Source organism: Sebastes fasciatus, chromosome 11 (assembly GCF_043250625.1).
Source record: "Sebastes fasciatus isolate fSebFas1 chromosome 11, fSebFas1.pri, whole genome shotgun sequence".
NCBI lineage: Eukaryota > Metazoa > Chordata > Actinopteri > Perciformes > Sebastidae > Sebastes > Sebastes fasciatus.
The window spans coordinates 20,941,953-20,969,947 of record NC_133805.1 but is presented as its reverse complement, the minus strand read 5'-3'; the positions used below and the strand labels follow the sequence as shown (position 1 = coordinate 20,969,947).

Here is a 27,995-nt window from a genome sequence, read left to right as displayed (position 1 = left end):
CCAAGCCAATTGAAGTGTGCCGGTCTGGAATGGAAAAAGAACGAGAAAAGGAGTTCATAGGCAAAAAAAATTGTGATATTGTGTCAACACTTTATTATGCATCACCACCATGCAAAATCACTGCTATGAACTTGCTCAAAAATCAAACTAGATATATTTCACACATTTATGATTTTAGATTGGCTTGCCACTTTTCCCCCAAAGTGACTGAGTAAAGTTTCACACACACGCAGATAATACATCAGGAGTGTGTGTATGTTTGGTGTGGAAGTCAGACAGAGATTTGTGTGTGAGAGCATCATCGACGCTAACAAATGAAACAATGGCAAATGATTAAACCTTAATTCATAAACCATTGATAGTAAACACAATTTGTTCAATGCCCTGGCCAATGTAAACCTTTGAATTTGAATGATTTGGAAGTCTCTGTTACATATTTTCCACTGGATCTTTAAACATGTCCAGATATCAGAACCAATCCATCTATATCTTATATTTAACTGATTTAGTTTATATGTAGACAGTGTACATATATCCCTCTGCAGATAAAATCACTTCCCAGCATCAGATTTAATGAAGACAGGTGTGTTTTATTGTTAGCTACATGCTGCAATGACAGTTTGAATGAGCTCCTTTGAGAGGTCATCCAATCAGCTAAGGCATGTGTGCATTATTATCACTAAGGTATCAAATAAAACAAACTTATCTGATCGGCCTGCTCCAAAAACAAGTCAAAAAGCAATATAAAAGCCACTCGACAGCAACTGTAAGAAATCTATGGACTAGTGGTTAAATCTGGAGGTACACATTTATAAAATATTGCAAATTGTATCATGTATAACTTCAACTCCAATGCAGGTTTACATCTTAAATCAGAAGACAAACAAACACTTAAACCTGGTTCACTGTTTGCAGGAACATGGGAATCTGAAAGAATCAGGTTTGCCAACCTGAACTAACAGCGTAGTTGTACATTTGCTTGACAACTCATATAAAAAGGCAAAAAATTAAGAAATAATTCCCAAAAGTTGTGTGGTTTTTATGGCACCTGTGGTGTAATAGACAGCTCACTAATTAATCTCTTTACATCAGCTCACAGTATTACCATAAATATGTGGTTGGTTAAAAAATAGATCTTTACATAAATGCGTTCTATGGTTGGATTCAGACATTTATTCAACGTAAACTCTTCATATCTTCAGTGCTCTGTACCGTCAGCCCAGTGTCATCTCGTCCAGTGTCTTCTACTATTGTCGCTCTTCATATTGCTCACCTGCTAAGAACACAGAACATGTTACTAACAGCACGCTGTAATGGAAGTGATTAACATCATATCCCAAATATAGATACAGAAAAACCTAAACACTTTATCCAGGTTTCTGATTACTGACATGTCGGCAAATGCTTCCTTCAGTTAAGGATTTGTCAGTAAAACAAAAATATGATGAAAAACACTGCAATGATGCGAGAATGAAAGTAAAAGTCTGACCCCGGTAATGTAGAGAGAGTCATTCCCAAATACTGGGCGCGACCCACAGTTAGGTCGCAGGAGATTTTATTAAGGTTGCCAAATAAATTACTTCCATAGTCTTTTATTTAATATTTATCTCTACACCTTTGAGCCACATGAGAGAGCCTGAACGTTACACTGAATCTAATAGAGTGGTGCAAGGATGAAGTATTTTTGTAGGCCAACCAGGAAGTTATCATCGCATTGGGTTCCCTAGACAAAAAGCCAATGGGATTTTTCTATTGGGTTTTGGATTATTGCAGAAAATAAGCTCTGTGGCAAACAAACGTTTATGATACTTACACGTTTTGTTCTGTAAAACATCTTCTCAAATGAACACTACTTTTATGATTTTTGTGAATGCAATCGCCAGAAGTAAAAAGCTAACGTTAAGCTATAAACGAACTACAACATGGTCGCGTGAACGCGAGTATAAACAACAAGACTGTAAAGGCGGATGAGTCGGCCTGATGACGTTTTGTAGTCTCATTTAGCCACTTGTTAGCAACCGCCTTTTTTAAGACACATAAAAGCTTCACAATTCACGTGTAGGGTATTTACTGACATATTTCATATCGTAGAACAAAACGTTAACATTTTTTAAGCTTGACAGACCTTATTTCAGGTATCTCACTAAAAACCCATTCAAAAAACCCATTGACTTCCAGACGAGGGAACCGGAAGTGCTAACTAATTTCTGGGTTTTAGGACTCATTCCTGTAGCATTCTATATGGTAAATGGACTATACCTTCAGGAGCAATTTGGGGTTAAGTGTCTTGCTCAAGGACACATTGACATGTGACCCGGAGCAGCCAGGGATCGAACCACCGACCTTCCGATTGGGGGACAACCTGCTCAACCCTCTGAGCCACAGTCGCCCCTATATGAAAGGCTAGTGTACATTCTCTTTGTTTTACTGAAGAAACAAGAGCCTGTTAACTCTACCTAAATGCATTTATTTGGTCTCATTTATAAAGTATTTAACATGTGTATATGTTTTCAATAACACGTGCATAAAACAAAGTTGTTATTTATCATACGAATATCTCTTTGAAATAGCTGGTTTACTTCAAGATTATATAAGGTGATGTGGAAATGGCAGTAAAAATGGTCAGGAATGTTCATTTATGCACAAATTCGCTCATCTAACGATTTATAGATATTAGACCTATTGTGAATTGGGTCGCGATGGTTTGTCATTTTTAAAAAGTGGGTCCCCAGAAAAAAAGTGTGTGAAACACTGACATAGATATTTTATTGTTGTTTCAGATACTTACCAGTCACCTGGACGAACGCAGTCACTGCTGCAGCGTCACCTGTACCACACCAACCAAAACACATGCAGCATGTCAGAGTAAGTATTGACAAGGTTCAAAACACACATTATGCCACCTTCTCCTTCCATTTACAGTCCAGGAAAGCTGGAACTCACCATGCACGATTTGTCTGGTTCCTGCCTGTGCTTCCTCAGCTCCTCCAACTTGAGCTCGTCCTCCAGCTGCTGCTCCAGATCGTTCTCAAAGCTCTCCTCCTCTGCAGCGCTGGCACTCCTGAAACAGATAACAGGCACTTTAAAATAAGACACAAGATCGAAGGTGTGCCTGAAAACTGGAGGTATTGTGACAGACGACAAGAACAATAGGAATGAAGTATTGTTTTCAAGAAACAACTTTATTTAAGATTATAAACAGAGCTGATGTCCCATCGACTTGTAATCTCTTATAACAACTGTTGCATTTGATTCACATCAGCAGTTTATAGAATGGAGGAGACATTTTAAGTATTTGGCACACACATCTGTGTGAAACAAAGCAACACTAGCTGGCAACAGAGCAAATAAACTGTCAGGAAGAAGCAGCAAGGTGTGCTAAAGCAGCTACAAGCGTAGAAGAAGACACTAATTGTTACGTATCACTAATTGTTGATGACACATCCTACAGTAGTACCTTGTTTTATATGTGAAGAAGGGATCTGAAGAGGTTGTGGCCAATAGGTCACCACGTCCAAAATCTGAATCTGCAATGCTCTCGGTCTCACTTCCACCCTCTGTGGGAAAAAAGACATTTTAAAACAGCTATTGTATAAAAAATCTGACAGCAAAATCCAACTTTTCAAATGCTTTTACCTGAATTGAGTTCTCTAACCAGTGATGACATTGTGTTGGTGATGGAGTCAGCAGCAATGAGTAGGTCGTTTCTCAAATTTCTCCTTGGACCTTTGAAACACACACAGAAAAAACTTTTTGCTTCCAACCATACTTTGGACACCATATCCGTAACCAGATGCATGCTGTTCTGCGTGTTACCCTGAGCGAAGGCCTCCTGAACATCCCCTCCCACGCCCATGAGGGAGTCCTGAGGTGTGTGAGTCGGGGTCGTGCTGGCAGACTCCGAGTGGATGGGTGTGGGGATCGACCGGCTGATGGTGTGGCTGGGGGAAGAGCGTGGAGAGCCGGGACCCTGAGTCTGCAACACAAAGAGGCCGTTTTAGTGTTAACTAGTGCTACTCTGTTGTCACTATAGTTATCAGAGAAACCCATGCCCATCGTAATGGCAAGACTGTAAGAAGAATGTAACATAATCTTAATCAAAAGGTTTCTTATCAAAGCAAACCGTCCACAGGCAATGCAGCACATAACTTTTCATTTTCAGCGCTCAAATCAAGGCAAAGAATCTCAAACGCAAAAAATTCAGCTACAGTCTATTCAGTTCACTAGTTTTTTTTAAGTCAACAGAGAATGGCCTTGTCCTAAAAGTACACCACAATAGCTATATAAGTAGCAAACATTACGCACATGCTAGAAATGTACCATATGCGGAGTCATTAAAGCTTGTAGTCGGTAACAGATATGATAAAAAGTTATTTTTATAAAACTGTCACTACATCCTGACAGTAGTGCAAAAGACAGATAATCTGAGAAAAAAAAACATGTTCCTCTGTATCCTCCTGTGCTCCTAATGGCATTTGCCAACACGTTCTCATTCCAACTTGTCACATACTGTCGCTTAGTCAGACTCCTCAGCATCACTTTTCGCTTGAAGTAAACACATTAATGTTGTGAATTAAACAAAATTTCTTTTGTTAGGTTTAGGGAAAAAAAACATGGTTGGGCTTAAAATTACTATGTTTTTACAGTGAAAATGTGACTAGACGTTGTGAACACGGGACACAAACGAACACATGACTGTAACGTGAAAGTGAAACTTAATGCACGGGACACCAACTGCGACCTCCTGGATGAAAGCCTTTTGTTTGTTGGACCCATCCACCTCGCCTCCCACCCGCCGGTGTGTGTCTTTTGGCTCTTTAAACTACATCACCACAGCACTTTCCCTGAGCGTTTGCATTGCAGTTAATGGAAAGGCTAGTGCGTCTCATACGGGCGCTAAGGGGTGCTTTGTGCCACAGTTGTGACAAAGCTTCCGTATTTGACGCCCTGGGAATGAGAACATGCTGCATTTGCAAGACTCCACCACACCTGAACAAAAACAACCAATCAGAGCCGAGCAGTCTCTAAACGCAGCTGTCAATCACTGCTCGCGAACTCCGATCAAACGGTCAAAGTAGGCACCGCTGATCAAATATGAATCAATATTCTGTTACTGTAATGACTATTTCTCGCCTCAAATGTTTCCAGAAACATCTTGTAGGGTACTGTTTAGCTGTGAAATGAGAAAGTTTGTGACCCGGCCGCCATGCTGAAAAGAGTCGAGCCAAACCAAGCACCGCTGACTGGGTCACAAACTTTAACAGTACACTACAAGAAGTTTCTGAAAACATTTGAGGCGAGAAATAGACATTACAGTAACAGAATCTTGATTCATATTTGCTTTGACAGTTTGATCGGAGTTCACGAGTTTCACGAGCAGTGATTGACAGCTGCTTTAGAGACTCCTCGGCTCTGATTGGTTGTTTTTGTTTGGGCGTTGTGAAATCTTGCAAATGCCATTAGGAGCACTAGGAGGAACATGTTTTTTCACCAACTTCAGCTTTAAGTTGCATTTTCTATAATGTCAGTATTTGTTAGAAACTCAACATGCTGTTAAAACAGATTTTCTCTCTAAAAACGATTCCAATTATTCCCACAGATTAAACCACATGTTGGTGTGGTCTGGTGAATGCCATGCATCTCTAAATTTCAGATACAAAGTTTTCACCCAACAACAGCAGAAGTATTTACTTCAAACATGCAATCATTTTGAATCCAAGTGTAGTTTCGGCCTTTTTTTTTCTCACAGTTTTCACACTTACAGCTTGTTTTCGTTCCTCCTCCAGCTGAAAAACAATATTTTATGGCTCATGAAACAACAGGCGCATTACATTGAGTATTTCTAAACAAAAGACAATCCAGTCAGTAATTCCTCCAGGACGTGACAAGCATGTGGCTTCCTCATGCAAGTTTAATGGATTAACATTGATCCTTTTAGCCTAATTAGATTGATATCCTCTCCACTTAAGCCAGTATAGTGAGCAGTTTATGGAAGCTTTCAGGAACTCAGCTGTCTTGTTGACTGCGGAGGATATTCTCGCACCAAAGGTTATCCTCTTTAGAGGGGGTTGGACATGTTGTCTTGTAAGGTGTGATGGAGCATAATCCCAAACTCAATATGCTGCTCTTAAGTCATCTGTCTGGACTCTTGGATAGCAGGGCTAATCAGGAGCATGTGTGACTTCATTTACAAAACTGTGTGTGAGAGACGGCCCTTTTTGACAATAGAACAATAGTATTTGTAACAAAGATCAAAACACAGCATGTCACTCCCAAATCTACACTAGACACCAACTAGATCACTGGTTCCCAACCTGGGGGTGCCGACCCCCACTACTTTTAAAAACATATATCTCAACATTACATTAATTTCTGTGAAGAAAACTAAATGAAAATTTTCTATCCTATATTTACGATATAGGGTTTGCACGGTGGTGCAGTGGTTAGCACTGTTGCCTCACAGCAAGAGGGTCGCAGGTTTGAGTCTGGCTTGGGGCCATTCTGTGTGGAGTTTGCAGTTTCCTCCCACAGTCCAAAGACATGCAGGTCAGGTTAATTGTTGACTCTAACTCTGCCCGTAGGTGTGAATGTGAGCGTGAATGGTTATATGTCTCAATATGTCAGCCCTGTGACATGTCAAGGGTGTACCAATGTCAGCTGGGATCGGCACCAGCCCTCCCGCGACCCTGAATAGGATAAGCGGTTACAAATAATGGATGGATTATTTAAGATATAAACAGAACACACTCTATATTCACACAGCTCTACTAAATAGCCTCGTCCTGCATTAGAAAAGTACGCAGTTAAAACATACAAAGAGCTGATAGAACAATGGCCAAGCGTCAGGGAGAAGAAAACCCTGAATGTGTCATATTAAGTATGAATGATTGGTAAAATAGAAAAAAAGTAATACAGACAGAGAATTGTATTAAAATTGGCTCGTTTTAAACAAACTTCCTGCAGTTATTGCATTCACTATTTGGGTTAATTATACAGTTTCTCAGTTGCTCTGTGCTGTTATTGTTATGCATTGAATATAATATGAAATATTGATTAAATATGTCACTTAGTCAGGGGTCATTAGTTTACTCAATAGTAGAAAAGGGGTCTCCTGAGGAAAAAGGTTGGGAACCACTGAACTAGATTAAACATGTTTCTGATGCTGTTAATGGATTGTTTAACAGGCCCATATGTTTCAATTTCGATCACACACAAAAGCAGATTTCATGTATAGCTCAAACTATTAAATCTTATATGTGAATGTCCTGTACCTCTAATTTTTACAGTCAAAAAATGACAAAACACGCCTCAACAGAGCTTGACTGTTAAAGATGTCCGCCCTCTAATGGACATGTTGGGTAATAGCTCACATGTTTCCTCATCTGCAAAGTGCAGTGTTTGCTTTATATTGATCAGCCACAGCTGGGAGAAATTGTAATACAAGGGAAATTCATCATCTTCCCTTCAGCCATATTGCTTACCACCTGCCACCAAATACAAAACCGAAAATACAAGCTACAGTACACATGTCCACGTATATAAACATGCAAACTTCAACTGCAACAGAGCCAATTCTGGCCAGACTCTGAAACTAAATGACCACAACCTTATCGTTCCCCAGAAGAAACAGAATGTGTGTTCGTTCAGTAATCATGAAGGCGTCTTATCTGTGTTCTGCATTTGAATGCTGTGAAGACAAAGAGATGAAAGGCACGTCTGCGGTACCTTGAGAAGCATCATTAGCTGCTCCAGCTGCACCATGAGTTCCCTGCGACTCTCCTGCAGAGTAGACATTCTTTGTTCAAGCTCATCTTTGCGTTGCCTAACAGAGGAAAACAACAACGTGATGATACCATAATGTCACGTCAAATAAAACGTGTATGAGCATCTGTAGACTCTAACATATGCTGTTCATTTGCCTGGGAAAACACCAAGCATTACAATGTGTGCGTTCTGCTGCAGCCTAAGCAAAAGTGCCAGTTATAAATGCTCTGCATTGTGCAGGACTAAAGTAGACAGAGTTACCTGAGAAGTCGTAGCTCAGCCAGAAGTGTGGGGTTCTGCTGACCCCTGTCCGGTGGCAGCTGGGAAGCCTCCTCATGCTGAAGGCGTAGCCGCTGGATTTCCTGCAGGATTTCTCTGTGACAGGCACAAACATATATAAGACCAGGTTATAGTTCAGACATGGTTTGTCCATATATTCTTAGATTAATCTCCCGGATGATGTTACACTGTCCAAATCTGACCCTGTTTGAATCTAAACTTCTGCCACTTGGGGGCACCAGAAACAAGCTATGAACATTTTATTGCCTTGGTTTTAGCAGATACAGAGTTAGTTTGTGTCCTCCTGATGAATGTAAGTCCAATTTCACTCTCTTTCAGCTGTTTTTGGTCTCTAGTAACTCCTGAGGGAAATATCTGGCTTTTTAGCGTCTAAATACTCTACTATGTTCACCAGCTAGTTGCTGACAGTGCCTATCTGTCGTTTGGTGCTGAGCAGATAGTGTACAGTAGGTTTTCAGTGCTTTTTTTTGGTGCTTAAAAACAACGAAAACGACACTATGAGAGCGGTGAGAGAGAACCAAAACAATAAAGATGTTGGCCAGAAACCCGAAACAATGAGACAGACACTTTAAACCACAATTCCTTTTAGATTTGACGTTCTATACCCATGCAATATCCCACAAGATATAAAATCCAAAGATAGAACCCGTATGACGATTTTGCATGGCTGCATGTAAAAACTCATAAGTCACTAATGCCCTAAGCCCCTGTGGTTGAAGACTGGATAGACATAGTTCATCAAACATATATGATGGAAAAATTTACATATTCCCTCCGAATATAACTCCGAAAAATGTATCTATATATGTTCAAGGTCGATTGACTTTATCAGAACCCAAAGACAAGACTGTACGTGAAAAACACGTGCATACATTTTGTATTATTATTTCTTTATGTCGGCTTTGCAGACCCTTTAAAGGTGAGAAATGTCAGGGCAAAACAAGTAATGACAGGCAACCAGTAAAAGTGTCATTTTTCATACTTTCATTGTTATTATTCAATTTTTTATTTTTTATTTTTATTACATTTATTTGTGAGCCAATTGATCAAAGTATAAAATATTCCCTTGGATAATAGAGATCGCTCTCTTGATTAATCTAATGGAAATTGTTTTGAACCTGGATGTTTTTTTTTGTTTATGCTTGCTTGTTTGTTTCTTTCCTAAAAAGCACTTGCTTTTGTTGTGATGTAAAATTGTAAAAACATGCATGAGGTAAATTATTCGTAAATGTCTTCTGTAAATCATCTGGCTGCCAATACAAATAAAGAGAGAAAAAAAGAACAGATATTTTTTTGCCTTGTATGAAAAGCACAGGTGTTACTAACAACATAAATCACGGCTCCGTTCTATTCAAGCCATGACAGTGTGGCCGTGAGCCAGTAAAGCTCTGTACAGTAACTGCACACTCGGGTGATAATTCTCTGTGGGTTCCTCACAACATGTGACCGCCGTCATATATAAGTAGTCATGTGATTCACTGTTTATATTAAATAGAAATATTAATTATAGCTGCATTAAAAATTACATACTTGTTCACTGTTGCCTGTAATTGAACTTTTGTCTCCACTTTGGTTTCATTATTCCCTATTATTTATTGCTGTCATTTTAATGTTAAACTCTTGTTACTTTCAATGAGTCATCTTTTCTTTTTTGTCTTATCCTATTTTAACCAAATGTAAAGCCAGTTTGAATTTGCCACCATGTATGAAATATAGTAGTAGTAGTAGTCATGTATTTCACACTGTATCATACATTTTCTGTAAGGAATGCACATAATAAAAAATAGATAAGGCATTACATTAAATAGGAAAAAAACAAACAAAACAAAAACAAATACAAATTTTTGACTGAAAAGGTGTAGGCTGAAGTTTAAGCTTGATATACCTACACTTTTTACTTAGAATATTCTAATAGGCAACTCATTTTCTACTAAGGCTATAAAAAAACAGAAAGAAAAACAAAATATGCAATGTAAATAAATTGCCTTGACTTGCCTTGCATGATCCGATATTCAGTGGTCTTTATTCTACACGGTAAACATATAGTTAGTAACCTCCTTAAAAATGTTAATATTTACTAAAGAAATATTCTACCTTGGCAAATAATGAATGTTTCTAATAATAATAATAATAATAATAATGGTAGTTTTCAGTACTTAATGTGCTTTGAGGTTTATTTTGTCAGACCAGGAGTCTGTTTATTCTCAATGTGAATTTCTTGTTGTGGAATTGAGAAAAGAAGAGAAGAGACAAACAGAAAAGAAGTGAACAGCATCACCAATGCAGTCATCCCTGACCTGTTTTTGCACTCGAGCTCGGCAATGAGCTGCCGCTGCTGTTTGTTGGCATCCAGAGAGAAAGGGAGGTCTGTGGGGATCCTCTGCAGTTGAGCCTGTTGGGGGAAGCAAGCAAGAGACATCACGTGAGCTGGCTCTACCTCGGGATGATGTCACCCATTATTACATTATCTCATATCTCACAGGGGGGAATAAAACAGTCAAGTCACCAGCACATCCATCAAGACCTGATCAGAACATACGAGTCTGGTTAGAAATGATCACCACCTGTAAACCCCTTCATCATCTCAGCAGTAAAAAACCCTCAAAGGTGGAGTAGCAGCACACGTTAAACCCTCATCAAGGACAGATTTCTGGCAGTGGACACCGATGAAAGATGCCACGATATTGTGAGCAATAAATGTCTTATATATATATATCTCACCGCAGCATCAGCAGCCAGTCTAGCAGCATAGCGGGCGATGAGGCTGTGCTCTTCATCTTGATGGTTACTCTCCAGCAAGCTGATCAAGAGGAAAATGGAGTCACAACACGACACAGTCACTACACAGCTACGGAGATATAAGCTATGCAAGAAAAATCCAGGAAAGTTTAGTTTGTTCAAGAGTCAGATTAGTTCTCTGGCAGAAAAGCTTCACAAGTTTTTACAGCAGAGGCCCGCGTAATCATGCTAAGCTACTTATGTAAAACCACAAAAGCAGGAATGAAATCGGGTTATTACATAAAAGTGGAGCTGAAGTATTCATTTGTATTTAAAGAACAGAAAGGTTACTTATACAGTATGATCACTGATAAAGTAAAAATATGGTTCTGTATTTCCAAGCACACATATAGTAAAAGCACTGAAATGCACTCACAATGGAAAATATGTGGGCGCTGCTAATATAATACAGATAGCCAATATGGCAGATGATATTGCAACCAGAATTAAAACACACGCCCAAGCATATTAGTGCACACACACACACACACATAGAAAATACAGGCATCCAGATTTGCATGTTGCTTCAAAAAAGAGGAGAGAAAATGTCATATTCCAGTCAGCTGATACACCAGTCTTGATTTGTTTTTAACAATTTGCACAAGATTTACTGGTCCAAACTCATTTTAGAGAATACCTTCTAAGGAGGCTGTCAAATCTGAGGAAAACAGCAGTTTAAAGTGTTTAAAGTATTTGGTACCAAATAACTAACTAATCTGCCCTATGCATTTGGAGTTATACAACTTTAATGTGACAAATATGAGACTGTTTTGCTTGCTTGGTTTGTCCATTCTGGGCTACTGTAGCAACATGGAGCACCTGCTCCCTATGTAGATATGAAGGTGTTATGACCGCAGCCAGAAACCTCTTAGTTTGTCTAATCTGCTCTGGTAGTGTATGTAAATCAGGAGATGTGATCCCCCAGAAGACGTTGGTCCCACCCGCCGAGGCGCCGCCCTTCTTTGAGCTGGAGGGTTCCCGATTAGAGCGGCACACGACCTGATCTTCCAATCCCAAGGAGGCAAAATCACCAGCTGAAGATTCAAATGTTTGGCCAACCCGATAGTCCTGTCAACTGTGATTTCATGTGAACTGCTCGCCTATGTACCTCTTGATATAGAGGGGATAGAGATAGAGATTGTTAATTGTGGTTGTTAACTTTGTACACTGAGGTACTCGATTAGTAGATTGGGGAAAGTGGGCCAGGTTAGTTTTTGATTGATTGCAACACCGTAGGAGTGTTGTTGTTTACAGTCACAAGTGTTGCACAAGTGTTGCACGATTTTTAGTTTCAGGTGATTAAACACTGATGAAAACGTAGTTATGAATATTATATTATATTTCTGCTAATAGATTCCCCGAAATGTTACACACTGTTCCTTTAAGAACTCAAATATGAATATTTCACCTTGAAATCAAACACCTCTATACATTTATTGGTAGAAACAAACTCTGATTCCATTTTGGATACAAATCAGTCAGACAAACAATTATTGCAGCTGAGTAACAACAATGCGTTGACAGCAGTGTCAAAGGTTGAGGTGACTAGTCTGTAAAGATGACAGCATGCAGCGTTAGGGCTGTAACACACTCAGAATAAGGTTAGGATAAGGTGAAGGATTGCGAGGTGGCAGTTCAGCAGAGCACATGGTTTCCACTGGTGTTTGGCAAACACAGCGGCACACCAAACTAACCATGTTCTGGGGTTGTTTTGGAGTAGATTCACATAGAGGCCAATCAGAGCATGTTCGTCTGCAAGTCTATCGGCAACTTCGAGGTTGTAGTTCAACCTGGAACGGTGCAGGGTTTCACAAAACATAAAACACGACATTACACAGGTGACAATGGAGGGACAGAGGACGAGAGGGGAGAGGCAGCAGAGAGAGAAAACGCAACAAAAGAGAAGAGGAGGAGAGTGGCTGAAAAGCAGCCATTCATGGGTGACTAGAGAGAAACAAGGCCATATTATGTTTGGGAGAGACACCAGTGATGAAGGCTAGCAGCCCGATTAAAGACATGCTCAGCAAAAAAAAAAAACTCTACAAGCTACATGTTTACATTCTCCAAGCATCACTCACTCAGTGCTCTATTATTAAAACTATTATTATTATTATTTTTAAATCAAACAATCTGCCACCAAAGACATGCCAAGCATGCACAGTCTTTTTGATGTAGCTCCTATATTTATAGAGGCTTCCCACCTGTATCACAAACTCCTATAGCAACCATTCCTACTGCCGTTATGGAGGGTCCATGTAGAATTAGTTGTGACCATAACATGTCTCAAAACAGCAGCAATAACAAAGAAACGCATAGTCTATCTATCCAGAATTAATAACTAAAAATAGTGCATATTGTTTTGTTAGACTTATTTTATTTATTGATTTGCTTCTTTAATCTTAGCTGTAAAGTATTTCAAATTGTAGCCAGTTAAACTGAAATATTAGCATTTTGATTTGTTAATCAGCAAGCTAATAAAAAAAGCTAATTAAACAGAAACAAATTCAATACCAGCTATTGCATATTGACCTCATAATAATGGCTACGAGCCACTACGAGTGACCCCTTTCACATTACACATGGGCTGCGTCCAAAATCGCATACTACGCACTACAGACCCAATATGTTTACTATTGTTCAACATACTGTTGTGTGAATAAACACACTTTCACTTCCTTGCCAGTTGGAGACGTGCAACCATGGTAACCAGTGTCAACCTCATGTGACCAAACAATGATTTGTTAGAATCAAAGTCTGAATTAATTAAAAATATATATCACGCCTAGCAAAGTGAAATCTTATACTTACAGTTCAATTGAAGCGTTATTGATGTTACAGAGCTGCCCGTCAACGTCTGTTATGAAGGTTGTCATCACTACTGCATTGCATTGTGGGATATTTATGCCGCTGTAGTGCCAGCGTTGTAAACTGTAATATTTCACCAGAAATAGTATGCAATTCAGGTACTATTGGTTTCATACTAAAGTTTCGGACATATTAAAATATCTCACATCTCTCACACTGTTTTAGCGTACTAAATAGCATCTTATTGTGGAATTTTGGACACAACCATAGTCATTTAATCCATTGTCAATATAAAAATATTGGTTAGTGCAGCTTTAACAGAAAGTCTGCATTTCAAACTGGGGGCATGAACCATTTACCTGTTATGAAGCATATTGTGTTGCATTATGGAAATTATAGGGTCCAAGGTTTCAACATTAGAGACTAAAAGTCAGGATATTTTGGCATCAATCTGTTTTGATTTTGACCACTCTTTTTAAAATTTGTCTCTGAAAAGTTCTACAACTTTATTGAAGTGGAGTACAAAATCGCTGCAGTGCCCCAGTGCATATTCCAGCTGTTTAAAACTATTGCCATAAAAGTTTGGGAATGTAATCAGGTATCATTGTTGTGAAAAAAACTAGCCAGTCAAGCTCCAGAGGGCACATCACCTGAAAGCCCTGTACTATATGGTGGCTGTGCAAACAGTAACCTCAATGTCAGATGCTCCGATACGCACATGGAGAATAACCTAAAGAACGCTCACTCATCACAGCTGTATGTTTTTCTATACGCCTGAGTTATGAAAGGGAGTAGTGTTCCCTAAAGAAACACTTTCTTCATCAGGTGCAGGTGCAGAGGAGCTCAGTGGTCTTTTACTAGAGAGTTAATTCCATTTAATATATATGAGTATACTTGTTCACATACATCATAAACAATGAGTGTGGGAATTTAAACTGTTTAACTGCTACGGCTTCAACATAGAGGAGATTGAGGGTAACATTGAAAGCGGCTCATATTGGAAACTGGCAGTTAGTATTTCCCATTTCTGTGTGAATGAAAAGATTGTAATAGACACTCCAAACTAATTGCCAGTGATCTTTATGATGCATGCTTCATCCAGCGTCTGTGAAATAGCCCCTCGAGTACAACAACGTAAGACCCTCTACTGTATAAGAAAGCTGGTTCCTCAGGACGATATAAGCACTCCAGTTTATGCCCTATGATTATTATCTATATTAGTTCACATGCATTTGAGCTATAAAGGCATTCTCATATGCACACCTGTGCCACTTACCCTCTGCCTTTCAACAGATGTGGAGCCGCCCGAGTCAAGGGCTTTCTTTGCTCAACAACATTATTCTTGCTGTAAGGCAAGCTATTTAAATTCAGCAAAAGGAACCACAAAGAAAAAAGAAGCACGATGATACACAAATGTCCACACACGCACACTTAAAAATAAAGGCAAGAAAATAAAGACAGTGTGGGTCAGAGAGTCTACAGGGGATAGGGCCTTTAGGGAGCGTGTTGGACTGAAAAGATCTGCAGTAAAATCCAGGACATCCATTGTTTCGGCTGTTGTACTCACTTTTTGGTGGAGTAAGGGTTCCCTGATGTAGGCATGGAGTGGGAGAGCGAGTAGTCATTGGTGATGTTCACTGGTCTCGGCGGCCTGAACAGGAAACAAATGTTTTTTTAACTTACTGTTTATTTTTTGTTAAAGAGACAGCAAATGCCCCTGCCTTTTTCTTTTCTTTTTTTCAAAGGTCTTTTTATCGATTGTCAATAATGAATAAAACAGTAACTGTACAAGGAAAGGATTTTTTGTTTTTCTTAACAACACTCACCCAAGTCACAACACATGCATCTTCTCACTCAAAAACCAAACACACAGACAACTGCAGCTGATCACAGAAGATATATTTTAAATTATGGATAAATAAAGTTAAAGTTAAAGACAACAATACGGAGAAAATACCTATTATATACCGTAATAGTAACAGTGAGTCGATAAATAAATAAAATTAAAAGATAAATAAATAAAATAAAATAAAATAAAATAAAATAAAATAAAATAAAATAAAATAAAATAAAATAAAATAAAATAACATAAAAAAAACGTAAAATAGTTTCTCAAAAAACGTCAAGAATGGGCGCCACGCGTTGTAAAATGTTCTCTCTGTTCCCAGGGTAGTGTAACGGATTTCCTCTAGATTCATACAGGACATAATGTCTCTAATCCAGTGGGAGTGGGAGTGAGGGGCAGAGTCCTTTCACCTGATAGTTAGTCGAGCTACTAAAGAAGTAAAAGCCAACAAGGTGGATTTCTTCCAACTCTATAATCTCTGAATTTTAATTTTTTAGTAGATGACCTGCTGTACATATATCAGGATGTGGCAACAAAGTCAGATATGATTAGTTATGTTGGGTGTGTAGTAAACAATGAAAACATGAATGGAGGAAATGTATCCATGAGTCGACAAACACAACAATAACAGTGACTGTCAGTACGCTAGGGCGGATGGGACTTGACAACACTGTATATGATTAGCACTAAACAAAGGATTCAAATCTACGGTCACAACAACGTACAAAGACACATTTTGTGACGTGTTAAATAATCAAAGCAAACTCACCACGTATCTCTGAGGAAAGTACAGAACAAGGAAAGGAATGAAAATAATGTATTATAATCAGCCCAGCAGTGCAAAGACTACACGGACATGTAGAAAAATCCAGTCATTTTTAGAAAAACAAACAAACTAGATTTTTAAATACTTTCACCAAAAAAGGAAAATGATAAATTTGCAGGACAATATTACAGTGGAAACCCCTCTGGGTCAAATTGATCACTATAAGCGGATGATTATTAAAATGAAATTATTTTTCTTTTTCCTTATATCTCATGCAGATTACCTTCTAATTAACATTTGTATGTTTATTACGTGAATATAAAGGCATGAAACGGACAGCTTTGCTATTTACTAAATTTTATTGACTGTTTCAAAACACAGTACAGCTGATTCAAACACTTTTCAAATTACTGTACTGTGTATAATTCAAATACACTATAATACAGTTCATAAAATATAGTTTACTGTAGTTCAAATTATAATTAGGCTATAGCCTTAAACAGTATTGTGCTGTTTACAAATACAGTAACTTCAGCAGTGCAAATAGGCTACTAAACCAGCTTGGCGGTGGTTTCACAGACCTACAAATAAACTGTAGGTTATTAATGTCTGATATAAAAATAAGATATAAAATATATCTTTTTTTTTTTACGTATGTTGTCATGTATGAAAAGACCCAAAATGAACGCTGTAGGCTGACGACTTTATTACTATAAGTGAATTATTTAAACAGCATTTGTATAGGAATGATTCTGTACTAAGCTTTTTGATCCATATACGTGGTTGATCACTGTAACTGTGATCACTATAAGCAGTTTCCAATGTACTGGCTTATTTTCGGCACAAATTTAAGCCAATAAGTAAAAAGAAATACAGAATGTCTTATCTTGAATATCTACATCTTGGACACAATACTTTAATGGCCACATTTAAGGGATCCTTGTTGAAAAATGTGTGTATAAAATGTGAAAAACCATATCCACCGATATGTATCATTATCAGATTTTTAAACTCTCAAATACTGAGACTAATGAGGTTTTGGCCTCAATCTTCAAAATCTATACAGTACAGTATCGCAATATTTTGCGTGGCAATATTGATACACGGATGTCAAGTATTGATCTTTTATTATATAAACTATTAATATTGCAAATACAATGTAGACTCTAATACAAACAGTTTGTCAGGTGCATGATGCAACATTTATGTTTTTATGATGGTGTCGGTCAGTCTGTCTGCTTGACAATCCCATTTTGCTAAAAAATGATTGAAGTGAGATGAAGGGACTGCATAATCTTTTTGTAAAAGTTGCATTGTTCAAAATACCTGTAACGGTACAGTAATCCAGTCCACACAAGTTTGCATTCAGTTAAGTTGGACTATATGTAGACTGTAATACAAACAGTTCAGTTTGTCAGGTGCTTGATGAAACATTTATGTTTTTATGGCAGTGTTGGTTAGACTGTCTACTTGAGTGACAATCCCATTTTGCTGCAATAAAAATTACTGAAGTGAGATGAACAGAGTGAAAACTGTATCTTAATAGATAAAACAGAACTGCAGTTGAAAAAGGGTAAAAAAAAAACTGCAATATATAGCGATATATCTTATCGCAATACTCGTCATGTTTCAAATAGTTATTAGATTGTATCATGACTTAAGTATCGTGATAATATCGTATTGTGGGGCCTCTGGTGATTCCCACCCCTACTACACCCAAATCCTGTACTGCTGGGCTCAAAAACCGACATTCAGTTCTACAAAACTGCAATAATCTGAATCCTTTTGGCTGTTTAAGGGTTATAAAATACTACAACTACCTTCAATTTGAAGGTAAAAGAATGAACACAGATAAAGATTTTTACTCCATAAGTAGCCTTACAATATGTCCCTATAGCTGTGCTTGTAAAGGCTGCTGTTTCATTATTTATAAAACAACACAGTCAAGGAAAAGGTAGCAGCAGTCTTGCAGATCACAATCATTCCCAAGGCTATAATTAAGCCCCATTGATCAGTTGACCCAAGAGATTGACTGGAATCACTTCAGACTTCGAGGCAGCTACGAGATAATTATCAGCTGAGGGATAAAACCAAAACGTTTCAAAGAATCTGAGCTAGAAGTCGGAGAAAGGAAAGGACATGAACTTACACAATGTGAGCTAGGTTGAGAGGTCTGTCTGGCATTTCGGGGAACATGGGGTGAAGAGGCTCTCTGCTGGATGCACAGCTCAGTGACTTACTGAGGGCATGGGATAACTTCTTAGCAGGGGATTTCTGGAAGAAACACAGAAGGGATGTGCAAATTCAGAAGAAGACATGTGAACACTAATTTCTTTTTCAAACCACATGGCATCATTACGGCAATACTGCCACCTGCATCGAGAATTCAGCATCCTCACATTGTGGCGAAGCAGAACGAAAATAGCCACAATGACTGGTCCAGTGCAGACACACCTCCCTTAGCCCGCCCCTCTCCTCCTCCTCCTCCCCTTCGCCTTCCCTTACCCATGACGTATACTCCTTCATTTGGTGCTGGTTGCTATGGGAACCGCTGGCATGCCCCCTCCAGAAGCAGTCCTGACAGAGCTGGTAATTATGACATTGCTGGCAGCGGTAGCGGAAGCCCATCATACTCTCAGTATGGCAGTAGGAGCACTCGACCGGGTGAAAGACTGCAGGGAGGAGAGGAGGGGTCAGACACACAGATGGACAAGCACATGCACACAAACAGATGTGATTGTAAACCCAGATATTTTGCAAAGACTAGAGGATTAATTCCCATTAATTTCAGGACAGATGTGCTATTCAGTCTGTTCTGGTGACATTTCATTTTAACCAAATACGCACAAACGCATGTGTAGTCTGCTCACATGGAGGTGGCTTGTGACGATGAGTGCATCACAAACAAACACTCATGCACAGGGTGTAAGGTCCCTATGGGTCATCTTCACTGGATGTGTGTGTGTGTCTGCTTGACTGTGTGGTGACTCAAGATTATGATGCAGAGCTGAACTTTACATCCCTCGCTAGCTTCCCCCCGTTTATAAATATTCTGTGTAGCGTCTTACCGTTCTCCACGTTGGCAAGCCGATGCATGAGCGGTAACCACACCAGACACTGAGGCGGCGGGTCTGACATCAACGTATCGAGGAATGTATTGAGGGAGACCTTTTTCTGTTGACGTTGGGTGCAGAGGAGAGTGAGATTCAACCACGTCAATGCTAAAACAATCTACACTCTGTGGTTAATGAGCCCTCACCTGCTGTGTAAAGCACGTCCTCGCAGCTTGCTCAGTGTAACCAAAAGAAGGTCCCTCAAAAACCGCCATGGGTAATTTGAGAACCTCCCTCAGAAATTGGTCAAACTGCGAGTGCACCATTATTCCAGCAGAATCGGATATATGTGAAAAAATATCTGGGAACAACGCAGGGAGACATTATACAAATGAATCAAACTAATTGTCAGTTGCCACCACAGTCGGCTAATTACAGCATACACAATACAATTATCCCACTTATTTGTGAAAACAAATCAAAGTAAAGCAGTTATTCAAATCAATTGTTATAATACACCAGCAACCTCCTTTTTTCCCTTCACGAGCCATTGCAACTGCTCCCACGGATTTTGTAGATTATGTAATAAACCCTATCCTTCAGATAATGAATAATGACTTCTCCCAGCCATGAAGAGCTGCTTCTTCCTTTAGGAACAATAGGCTAAGCAGACAGAGATATAGAAAATACAGACGCTAATAAGTTTGTATTAGAAATTCCAAAGCAGTACATTACTATTAGACTGGAAACTGTATGAAGAAAATTAGCTGATTTATTACAGGTAAAATGGGTGATTCTAATTTAATTTTTCACAATTAAAAGTAAAATACGTATTTGTTGTGTTGCTTACATCTTAATTTATCCAGGATTTTCCCTCCACAGATGGTTGAAACGGCCATCTTCACAACAAAGACAGATATCTTGCCATGGCCCTCCCTAAAGAGGAGCAAATACATTTTACATTACGGACATAGATTCCTTTAAAGGTGCAGTGTGTAGGATTTGGCGGCATCTAGTAGTGTGGTTGCAGATTGCATCCAACTGAGTTCTCCTCCGCTTAATTTTAATTTTACATAGTGGCCAAACAGTGGTACTACAACGTCCTTGTCCGTCACGTGATGCCATTGGGCCCAAAAATACTTTTTCTCATTGACTTACATTCACGTCTGTAACTCAGCGGATCATTTTTTTTTTAGGTTAATCAACTTCCCAGTACGAACACTAGAATATCCCTTATTTAAATGATTAGGTCCTAAAAGTTGTAAAATGCACTAATAGCTGGATCCAGAGTTATTTCCCTTCCTCCGTTAATGTGAATGAGAGCCAGACCGAGGCTGGACGGAGGGCTGGGAGGCGGAGTTAAGGAAAATGCTCGTGCTCTTGCTCTATGGGCCCAATGGATGCAGAAGATCGCCGGAAGATCTGGGTATTTTATCACTCGGCAGTCGAGCCATTTTGGCTTCGTGCGCCACTGAGCAACTCGCATAGGAATGAACAAGCTGTATCCAGCTCTCTTTATTAATCCATGGGCGTACTCCGTGAAGAGGACCCTATGTAGATATGAAGGGCTCATTCTAAGCTAACGAAAACACAGTGATTCTTAGTTTCACTTGATTATACACTAATGAAAACATAGTTATGAATATTATATTTCATTTCTGCTAATAGATCCCCCGAAATGTTACACGCTGTTCCTTTAAAAGAAGCTGTCAATGCCTAGAATCCTATGAACTAAACAGTTTTCCTAAAAGGCCTTTAAAGGCAAACTTGAATTACAGTGAGCATCGCCTTAAAAAATGTTTAGCTTGGCTTTTAGCATCTCTAAAAATATACACTCTACATGTGCATGTTGTGACATTATGAAAGTAAACAGTCTGTATTTTCACTCCAGTTTGGCAGACACCTCAGAGTCACATTTCACACTACATTGGCTCACGTCAAAACCTCAGATGGGTAAGTGCAGAACCAGCCGCCGACACGTCACATGACGTGCTACTCACGGGTCATAGGATGCCAGCAGGAAGTTGAGCAGCAGGCTGATGGACTGATCCACGTGGATCTGGTGGGTGGTGGGCATGCGCTTGTTCAGCTGGTAAAAAATGGTGTTCAGCACCACTTCTAGACGAGCCACAGAGAGCTCATCGGTGAGGTCCATGGTGTTGATGCCGTTCTCTCGGAAAGCCTCGATGACATTCCAAATGTCAACCAAATGCACTGGAAACAGGAAAAACTGAACATAAACATTTGATGGAAAGGATAATGAGCAAAGTGATGTGGGTTAAAAGAGCACTGCATCATACTCACAGTTGCATTTTTTTTGCACAAATCTGAGTTTGCAGGCTGTTCTGTATGTCGATAATCGTATGGAGTCCAAATCTTGAGCCCCTGAGGAAGAAAGAGTCATTATTAAATAACATCATAAATGTCAATGCTAGTTCATAGATAATGTGGAGCTCTGGAGGGAGAGTGTATGGAGGTAATATTATAAACATTATTTTGTGAAATAACCAAATACATGTTTAAAACTCAACTCAATATTACGAAAAAAAATTTCACAATAAAAGTTTATTGTAGATCATTATTGTTTCACTCCAGCAGTTTTTTCATATTGTCAGTTTTTAACTTATAATGCCACCTTTCTAACTATATGCAATGCATTGTGATGTGTCAATCAACAGCACACTCGAAAAGTATATATTAATATGCGTACTGACTTTCATACTTATTTTTGCCATTTTTTTTCGTGTGAACACAAGATGTACTCTAAACCTGCTTCGAAGTAATATGTAGTATGGAAATGGGACGCAATTGAAGTCATTGGGATACAAGGTGAAGTGAAATAAAAACAGACTTTGGAAAAATAAAAAATAAAACAAATTAGATACAATGATTATGATGAAAAAATAATAATAATGTTATTGGATTATTTTACAATTTCATGGTTATATTATGTTTACATTATATATTTGTATTTATTACTAATATTTTACACTTCATAATGTCTTATTTATCTAATATTGAACAATGTGCGTCCATAGGAGAGTGCCTCCACACTGTGTAAATAGTGAGAGCACATGAGGTCATACTGGATGTGTGTCTGTCAGTGTTTAAATCCAATCTGTCGACACAAGTGCAGACACTTGATCTTCATGATATTTGCTTTACATGAAAGTTACAGGATTTGCCATATTTATGGTCAGTGAGCAAAACGGTAGACAAACATAGATCACGCTGAGCTGTGGCCCTCAGCACTTACTCATCTCGACAAACAGTTGCCTTCTATCTGCCATGTTGTCACCGCTCCCCCCGAGGTCTTCAATCATTCTGATCAAGAGGAGAGAAAGTAATGTCAGAGCCTGTGTACCCAGAAACAGATCCAATTAAGGCATTGATCAATCACTGAATATGCTCTTCCTATTGTTTCCAGCTTTATTTTGTATACATGAACTGCTAAATTGAACTGTATTTTCAGAAGCATCACAAAACATTTGTTAAACTACTGTGTATAATGAATCTTTTAAATACTAAGGCCTTGGTTAACATAGTAGACACACTGTAATAACATTATGCTCATTTCACATGATGCAACTCACAGCTACATCCATAATTTGTATATAAAGATGGACAACATGACATCTCCCCAAAAGTGAAGCCAAAACATCTTGATCGCCTCCTGGTGGCTGGTTGCAGTATAGGTTATAAAGCCCGCCCCCTCCATGTTAGCGGATGGGACATGGGCCAAATTAAAAAGTCAAGGTACACGTCAAATACATTTTTCCAAAAGGCAGTTTCTGTCATTTTAGTTTATTCTTGTCACGCTGATGTATGTTCAAGTGTTAATTTTTCTGATAAGTTTGGTTTTTATTAGTTATTTGATGCTATGAAAAGGGGGTGAGACGTCATGATTGACAGCTGTGATTGACAGCTGTTCTGTGTGAAGTAGTCGCGAGAGGAGATGTAACTTTAACTTTCCAACCGTCACGAGTCTGTGTAATAGAACAAGTGTCAATTTGATCATAAATGTAATTATAGAGATATTATGGTTAGTTGTTGTGTCATTCTAGCCAAACAGCTACCGTGGCGCTAGCGTAGCAGCTAGGTCGTGATTGGCTCAGGCGGGTGTGTGGGCGGGACCTCGATACCACGGCTCCAGGACCCCGATCACTACTGCACAGACTGGCTCCAAATGACGTCAAAATCTCAAGATGGCAGCCCTGGTTTCTGGGATATTTTGGCTTCATTTTTTTTTACAGTGGGAGGAATATATACAGTCTATGGCTACATCACGTCATTTCACCTTAAATATACGTTATTACTGTTTACATATTTAATTGCACCCATAAGAATACTTATGAACAGCCGTCATTAACTGTTACATAATGTTCTAGTAGCAATTACCAAGACTTGATTACCAACCAGGCAAAGCTTCAGACCCTCAAGGGGCCCAAAGGCTCCAGGTTCACTGGGAGCTAAGCTGCTACGCCTGTCAAACTCTCTGTTCTCGCTCAGTTCATATATGCAGTTTTTAATGTTAACAGTGGCAGATTTACCCCTTAAAATTCCTAGTAATTTTTGAAACAATGGGTCCATAATTTCAGACAGAGGCAGACAAAAGCTACTTCTCATTCTTTGGAGCCGATCCCAGCTGACACTGGGCGAAGGCGGGGTACACCCTGGACAGGTCGCCAGCCTATCACAGGGCTGACACATAAAGACAGACAACCATTCACACTCACACCTACCGGCAATTTAGAGTCAACAATTAACCTAACCTGCATGTCTTTGGACTGTGGGAGGAAACCGGAGTACCCGGAGAAAACCCACGCTAACACGGGGAGAACATGCAAACTCCACACAGAAGGGCCCCAAGCCGGATTCGAACCTACGACCCTCTAGCTGTGAGGCGACATATATTAATATCGTGCTAAAAGACTGAGGCTGAAGCTGCATGTCCCCTAAGCTAAAAAGTTAGCACCCTGACCAGTTGATGACCCATGTAGAAGAGATGAAAGTAACAGCATTGCTCTTGCAGTGGTGAGCTAGTTAGCCCTAGCATTGTGTGTGTAACAGATAAACATAACACTGTGTAACACAGTGGATGTGCTAGTCGTTATTATTTCAAGTATTATTGTGCTTACATTGCATGCTTAATTAAATCACCAAACACAAATTATTAAACACTAATGGGGGGGTGTGGGGGACAACAACAGGGGCCCACGGCTCATTTTACCCCAAGGGCCCCATAGCAGGTTAATCCGGCCGTGGTAAATACACACTGAGCTCACTTTTTCATTTTTTTTTTTTCATTTTTTTTAAGTACATTTGCAAATTGAATGTAGCACACTACAGTGCTTATCAGAAATGTGGGAGGGGGGGCACAGAAAAACTTAAGTAAGACAAGGACAAGACTTTCAAAGGGGCAGAGCAGCAGAGAGAATGCTCACACCATGCCTCGCTGCACACTGTCCAAGGCAATCTAATACACCTAGTCATGTGGTTTGTTGCCATGGCAGCAAAGATCCCAGCCGCTCCGTTCGTAAAAACATAGTACTAGTCACCCCCCCTTACACACACACACACACACACTCTACACTTCCCACTGCAGTCAAGCAAAGTTTGTAGAGAAAAGTTTTTTCACTCATAAATATCTTTTATGAGATAATGCTCCGTGGGATGATAGTTTGAGAGCACAGTGGCACTTCTCGGGCGAGTGGCTTCGAAAACACTTTTTCTGCAAGACAATCACTCAGGCATGGTTTTTCAAATTACTTCGATATTAATTGAAATATTATGCTGCAGAGACCCATGGTGTGAAAATTAGAATTCACCTAGTGTTAAAAAGCAAGCAACAGCATACGTTTTCCCTCTGATTCCAGTCAGTATATAGGCAGTCAATTATGGAGCTCTAGGAATCTTTGAAATCCAGTTTAAGAGGGAAAAGATTAAGCTAATAAATTAACCTGGAAATACAGAATGAAGAAAGGAAATCACCTCACAGCATAGCAGTGCAAGCTACATGGCAATAACAAATTATGAATTGCATATTATTATGACACGACAGAGCAGAACATTCACATAAGAATAAAAAATTTTAGGATTTATATTATGAGAGATATTACAAATGCCAACCCTGTAATAACACAAATAATAAATGAGTGTTTCATCATTATCATAAGGCAATGACAAATAGCTTTAGATGTATACACAGCAATGTCAAGCCACTACCAGCAGCCGGTATAGTCCAATGTCAACTTGAAAGTAATGCATATGTGAGCCCATTCATCACTTACATAGTGAGTGAATGTAAAAGTGTACAAATATATACTATTTCATAGATTAACACTGATATCCTTTCCCCCATCACAAGCAAAACACATCCTGAGTGCCAGATATATGTGACCTTCTGTGATCTGTTTCCAGCTGCGGAAATAACCGAGATTGATACAATCTTGCTAGAGCAGATATTAAACCAGCACAGCCGACAAAAAGTGTGCAACGGGGAGGTGGGAAGCAAGATGATCAACATACCTCTCATAAAGCACCATGGTCGTATTCCTTTCTCCTGCCTGAGCTGAGTTATTACAAAGCCAAGTCCTCTTTCTAGAAATTGTTCACAACAACACAAACTCCTTTTCTAACAAGGAAACATGACGACAAAAGCAGCACAAATGGGACGAGCAAGTGACGATATCTGAAATTAGAAACTGTCAGCTATAGCACACAGCCTGTGCTGCCTCTATCTTTAACTACAAATGAGAAGGCTCCACATTCTTGAACAGCTTTACTGGCTCTCTAGTTGCAGACCCCAAACCTCATTCCTGGCATGTGCCCAGCAAACATAACTCTTTCTCTGTGGCACTGTCACACTGGCAGGCATTAGAATAATAACTGCCCTTAAAAGAGCATATCATCGTATACCATTGACATTGCACTGGTAGGGCCAAAACCACACCAAGGGTCTCACAGTAATGACTCACTCTATCTTTTAATGCTGCACAGACTTCTGTTGAACTGCAAAAATCGCCTTATTAGTCAGTTATTTACATTATGAGTCTATGTCTGTATAGCAGCTCAATAAAACATTGTGGACAGTGCTGTTAATATAAAGACGTTGGAACAGATTGTCATGCAACATTTCCAAATACAAGCACTTACTTGAGTTATTGAGCAATCTGTGTTTTGGCTGGCTCGGTACAGTACAGTACATCGCAGCTGTTACCACTGATTGGCCAGGGTTATTTTTACATCACCAGACTAAATGAACTACACTGGCATCTGAATCCACATGTCCTGACAGGAATAAAAAAAAGCTGTTGCCATTGACTTAAGGTTAATCAGTTAGAGCTCAGATGTTGTGCTTTAGTGTCGTATAGTAAAAGCTGTGTATAGGTAGTGAAACAGTTTTTCTCTCTTCCTGACTGGTACCAGCCGGTGATGTCTGCTGGAGGACTCTCTCCATCGCCTGCTCATGATCACCATGGTTTCAGCTGCAAAAAGGCCAAAACTTTAGGATGTTAAAGGAGAGTGCAGCTACAAAATTTACAGCCGGTGCTGGTTTTTTTTGTTTAGTGTTTTTGACTTCTTTTGCACAAACGTGTAAAATATAAAAAAAATTAAATGGAATAAATGGAAATACATTATGTTTTGCACAGATTTGCATTTCAATCACAAGCTTGAAAAGAGCTGTACTCCTGCACAGACAGTGTTGCCCTCTGGACAATTAGGAAAAACATCCACCACTGGCCAAAGGTAAAAAAAAAAAAAGCAGCAAGAAAGGCAACAGGCACCTTATATGGTACACACTCAGCTCAGACATCACCTGTCACACCAGAGACACCTGTGTGTAAAAAATAGTAGAATCACTGGAATAAATGGAAATACATTATGTTTGCACAGATTTGCATTTCAATCACAAGCTTATAAAGAGCTGTACTACTGCACAGACAGTGTTGCCCTCTGGACAATTAGGAAAAACATCCACCACTGGCCAAAGGTAAAATAAATAAGGCAGCAAGAAAGGCAACAGGCACCTTATATGGTACACACTCAGCTCAGACATCACCTGTCACACCAGAGACACCTGTGTGTACGCGACAGTAACAGAAATATCTCCCTGCATACACAACTCCCTTTCTAATGTTGTTTTCTCCTCGCACATCCCAGTTTGTATCCCTGAAACTTGATCATGCAAACTCATTTCACCCAGAGTGACAAAGTAGGTTAAGGTCGCCCTCTCTGCTGTTTTGCCAGCCTCCAGCAGCTGCAGCAGCAGCAGCAGTGCACTTGCACAAGACTTACCACTATTTATTTCTAGGCATGTCATTCATGCAACATCGCTGTTTTTCCATCCAGGGATCCGACAGCCGGTCGTGTCCTGCGGTGCGATCAGATCAGGGTTTCTTTGGTGTAGTAGGTCGCTGCATCACTGCAAACGAAGCGAAGCGGCCGATCTTGTGCACCGCTCTCCTGCAAAAAAGCTTGTGTTGTGGAAATTTTCTGGTAGCTGTAGCCTCTACTGGCTGAGGAGAACAAGAGGCAGCACTTGCCTCCAGTATGTGGCCTGCTCTGCGATGACGTAATGCGGAATCTCTTCACTTGCGTCAGTGTGGCTGCAAAATGTTTAAAGTTTGATTAAAAAAAAGGAGGAAAAATAGAGAAAATAAGCAGATTTACTTATATTATA

At 39.4% G+C, this 27,995-nt stretch overlaps 1 protein-coding gene across 9 annotated transcripts; it reads right to left on the bottom strand.

Moving 5' to 3' along the window:
• Positions 1–70: 70 nt before the first annotated feature.
• Positions 71–27,894, bottom strand: dtna (dystrobrevin, alpha). Of its 9 annotated transcripts, none has more exons than XM_074651510.1 (23): positions 27,611–27,894; positions 22,569–22,636; positions 21,617–21,697; positions 21,313–21,526; positions 20,163–20,248; positions 19,519–19,673; positions 19,328–19,433; positions 18,765–18,931; positions 18,409–18,533; positions 15,215–15,298; positions 14,924–14,992; positions 12,537–12,632; positions 10,786–10,864; positions 10,362–10,456; positions 8,026–8,139; positions 7,726–7,822; positions 5,763–5,786; positions 3,817–3,976; positions 3,637–3,726; positions 3,458–3,557; positions 2,944–3,061; positions 2,789–2,827; positions 71–1,276 (listed from the first exon to the last, which is right to left on the bottom strand). In XM_074651510.1, exons 2-22 carry the CDS (start codon positions 22,633–22,635, stop codon positions 2,810–2,812), a joined length of 2,145 nt encoding a protein of 714 aa, XP_074507611.1. In that variant the 5' UTR covers position 22,636; positions 27,611–27,894; the 3' UTR covers positions 71–1,276; positions 2,789–2,809. The 9 variants fall into 9 exon arrangements, with proteins under 9 accessions (XP_074507611.1, XP_074507610.1, XP_074507609.1 ...); XM_074651509.1 differs by lacking the exon at positions 27,611–27,894 and adding an exon at positions 25,841–26,029 and having other exon boundaries at positions 71–1,273; XM_074651508.1 differs by lacking the exon at positions 27,611–27,894 and adding an exon at positions 25,841–26,028.
• Between the last annotated feature and the right edge of the window lie 101 nt (positions 27,895–27,995).

Bases quoted from the DNA above. Each gene is read 5' to 3' on its own strand.
- dtna (XM_074651509.1), bottom strand. The intron at 18,932-19,327 runs GTAAGACGCTAC...TCCTCCCTGCAG, and splicing joins GCTTGCCAACGTGGAGAACG to TCTTTCACCCGGTCGAGTGC. The intron at 12,633-14,923 runs GTAAGTGGCACA...GCACCGTTCCAG, and splicing joins CATCTGTTGAAAGGCAGAGG to GTTGAACTACAACCTCGAAG.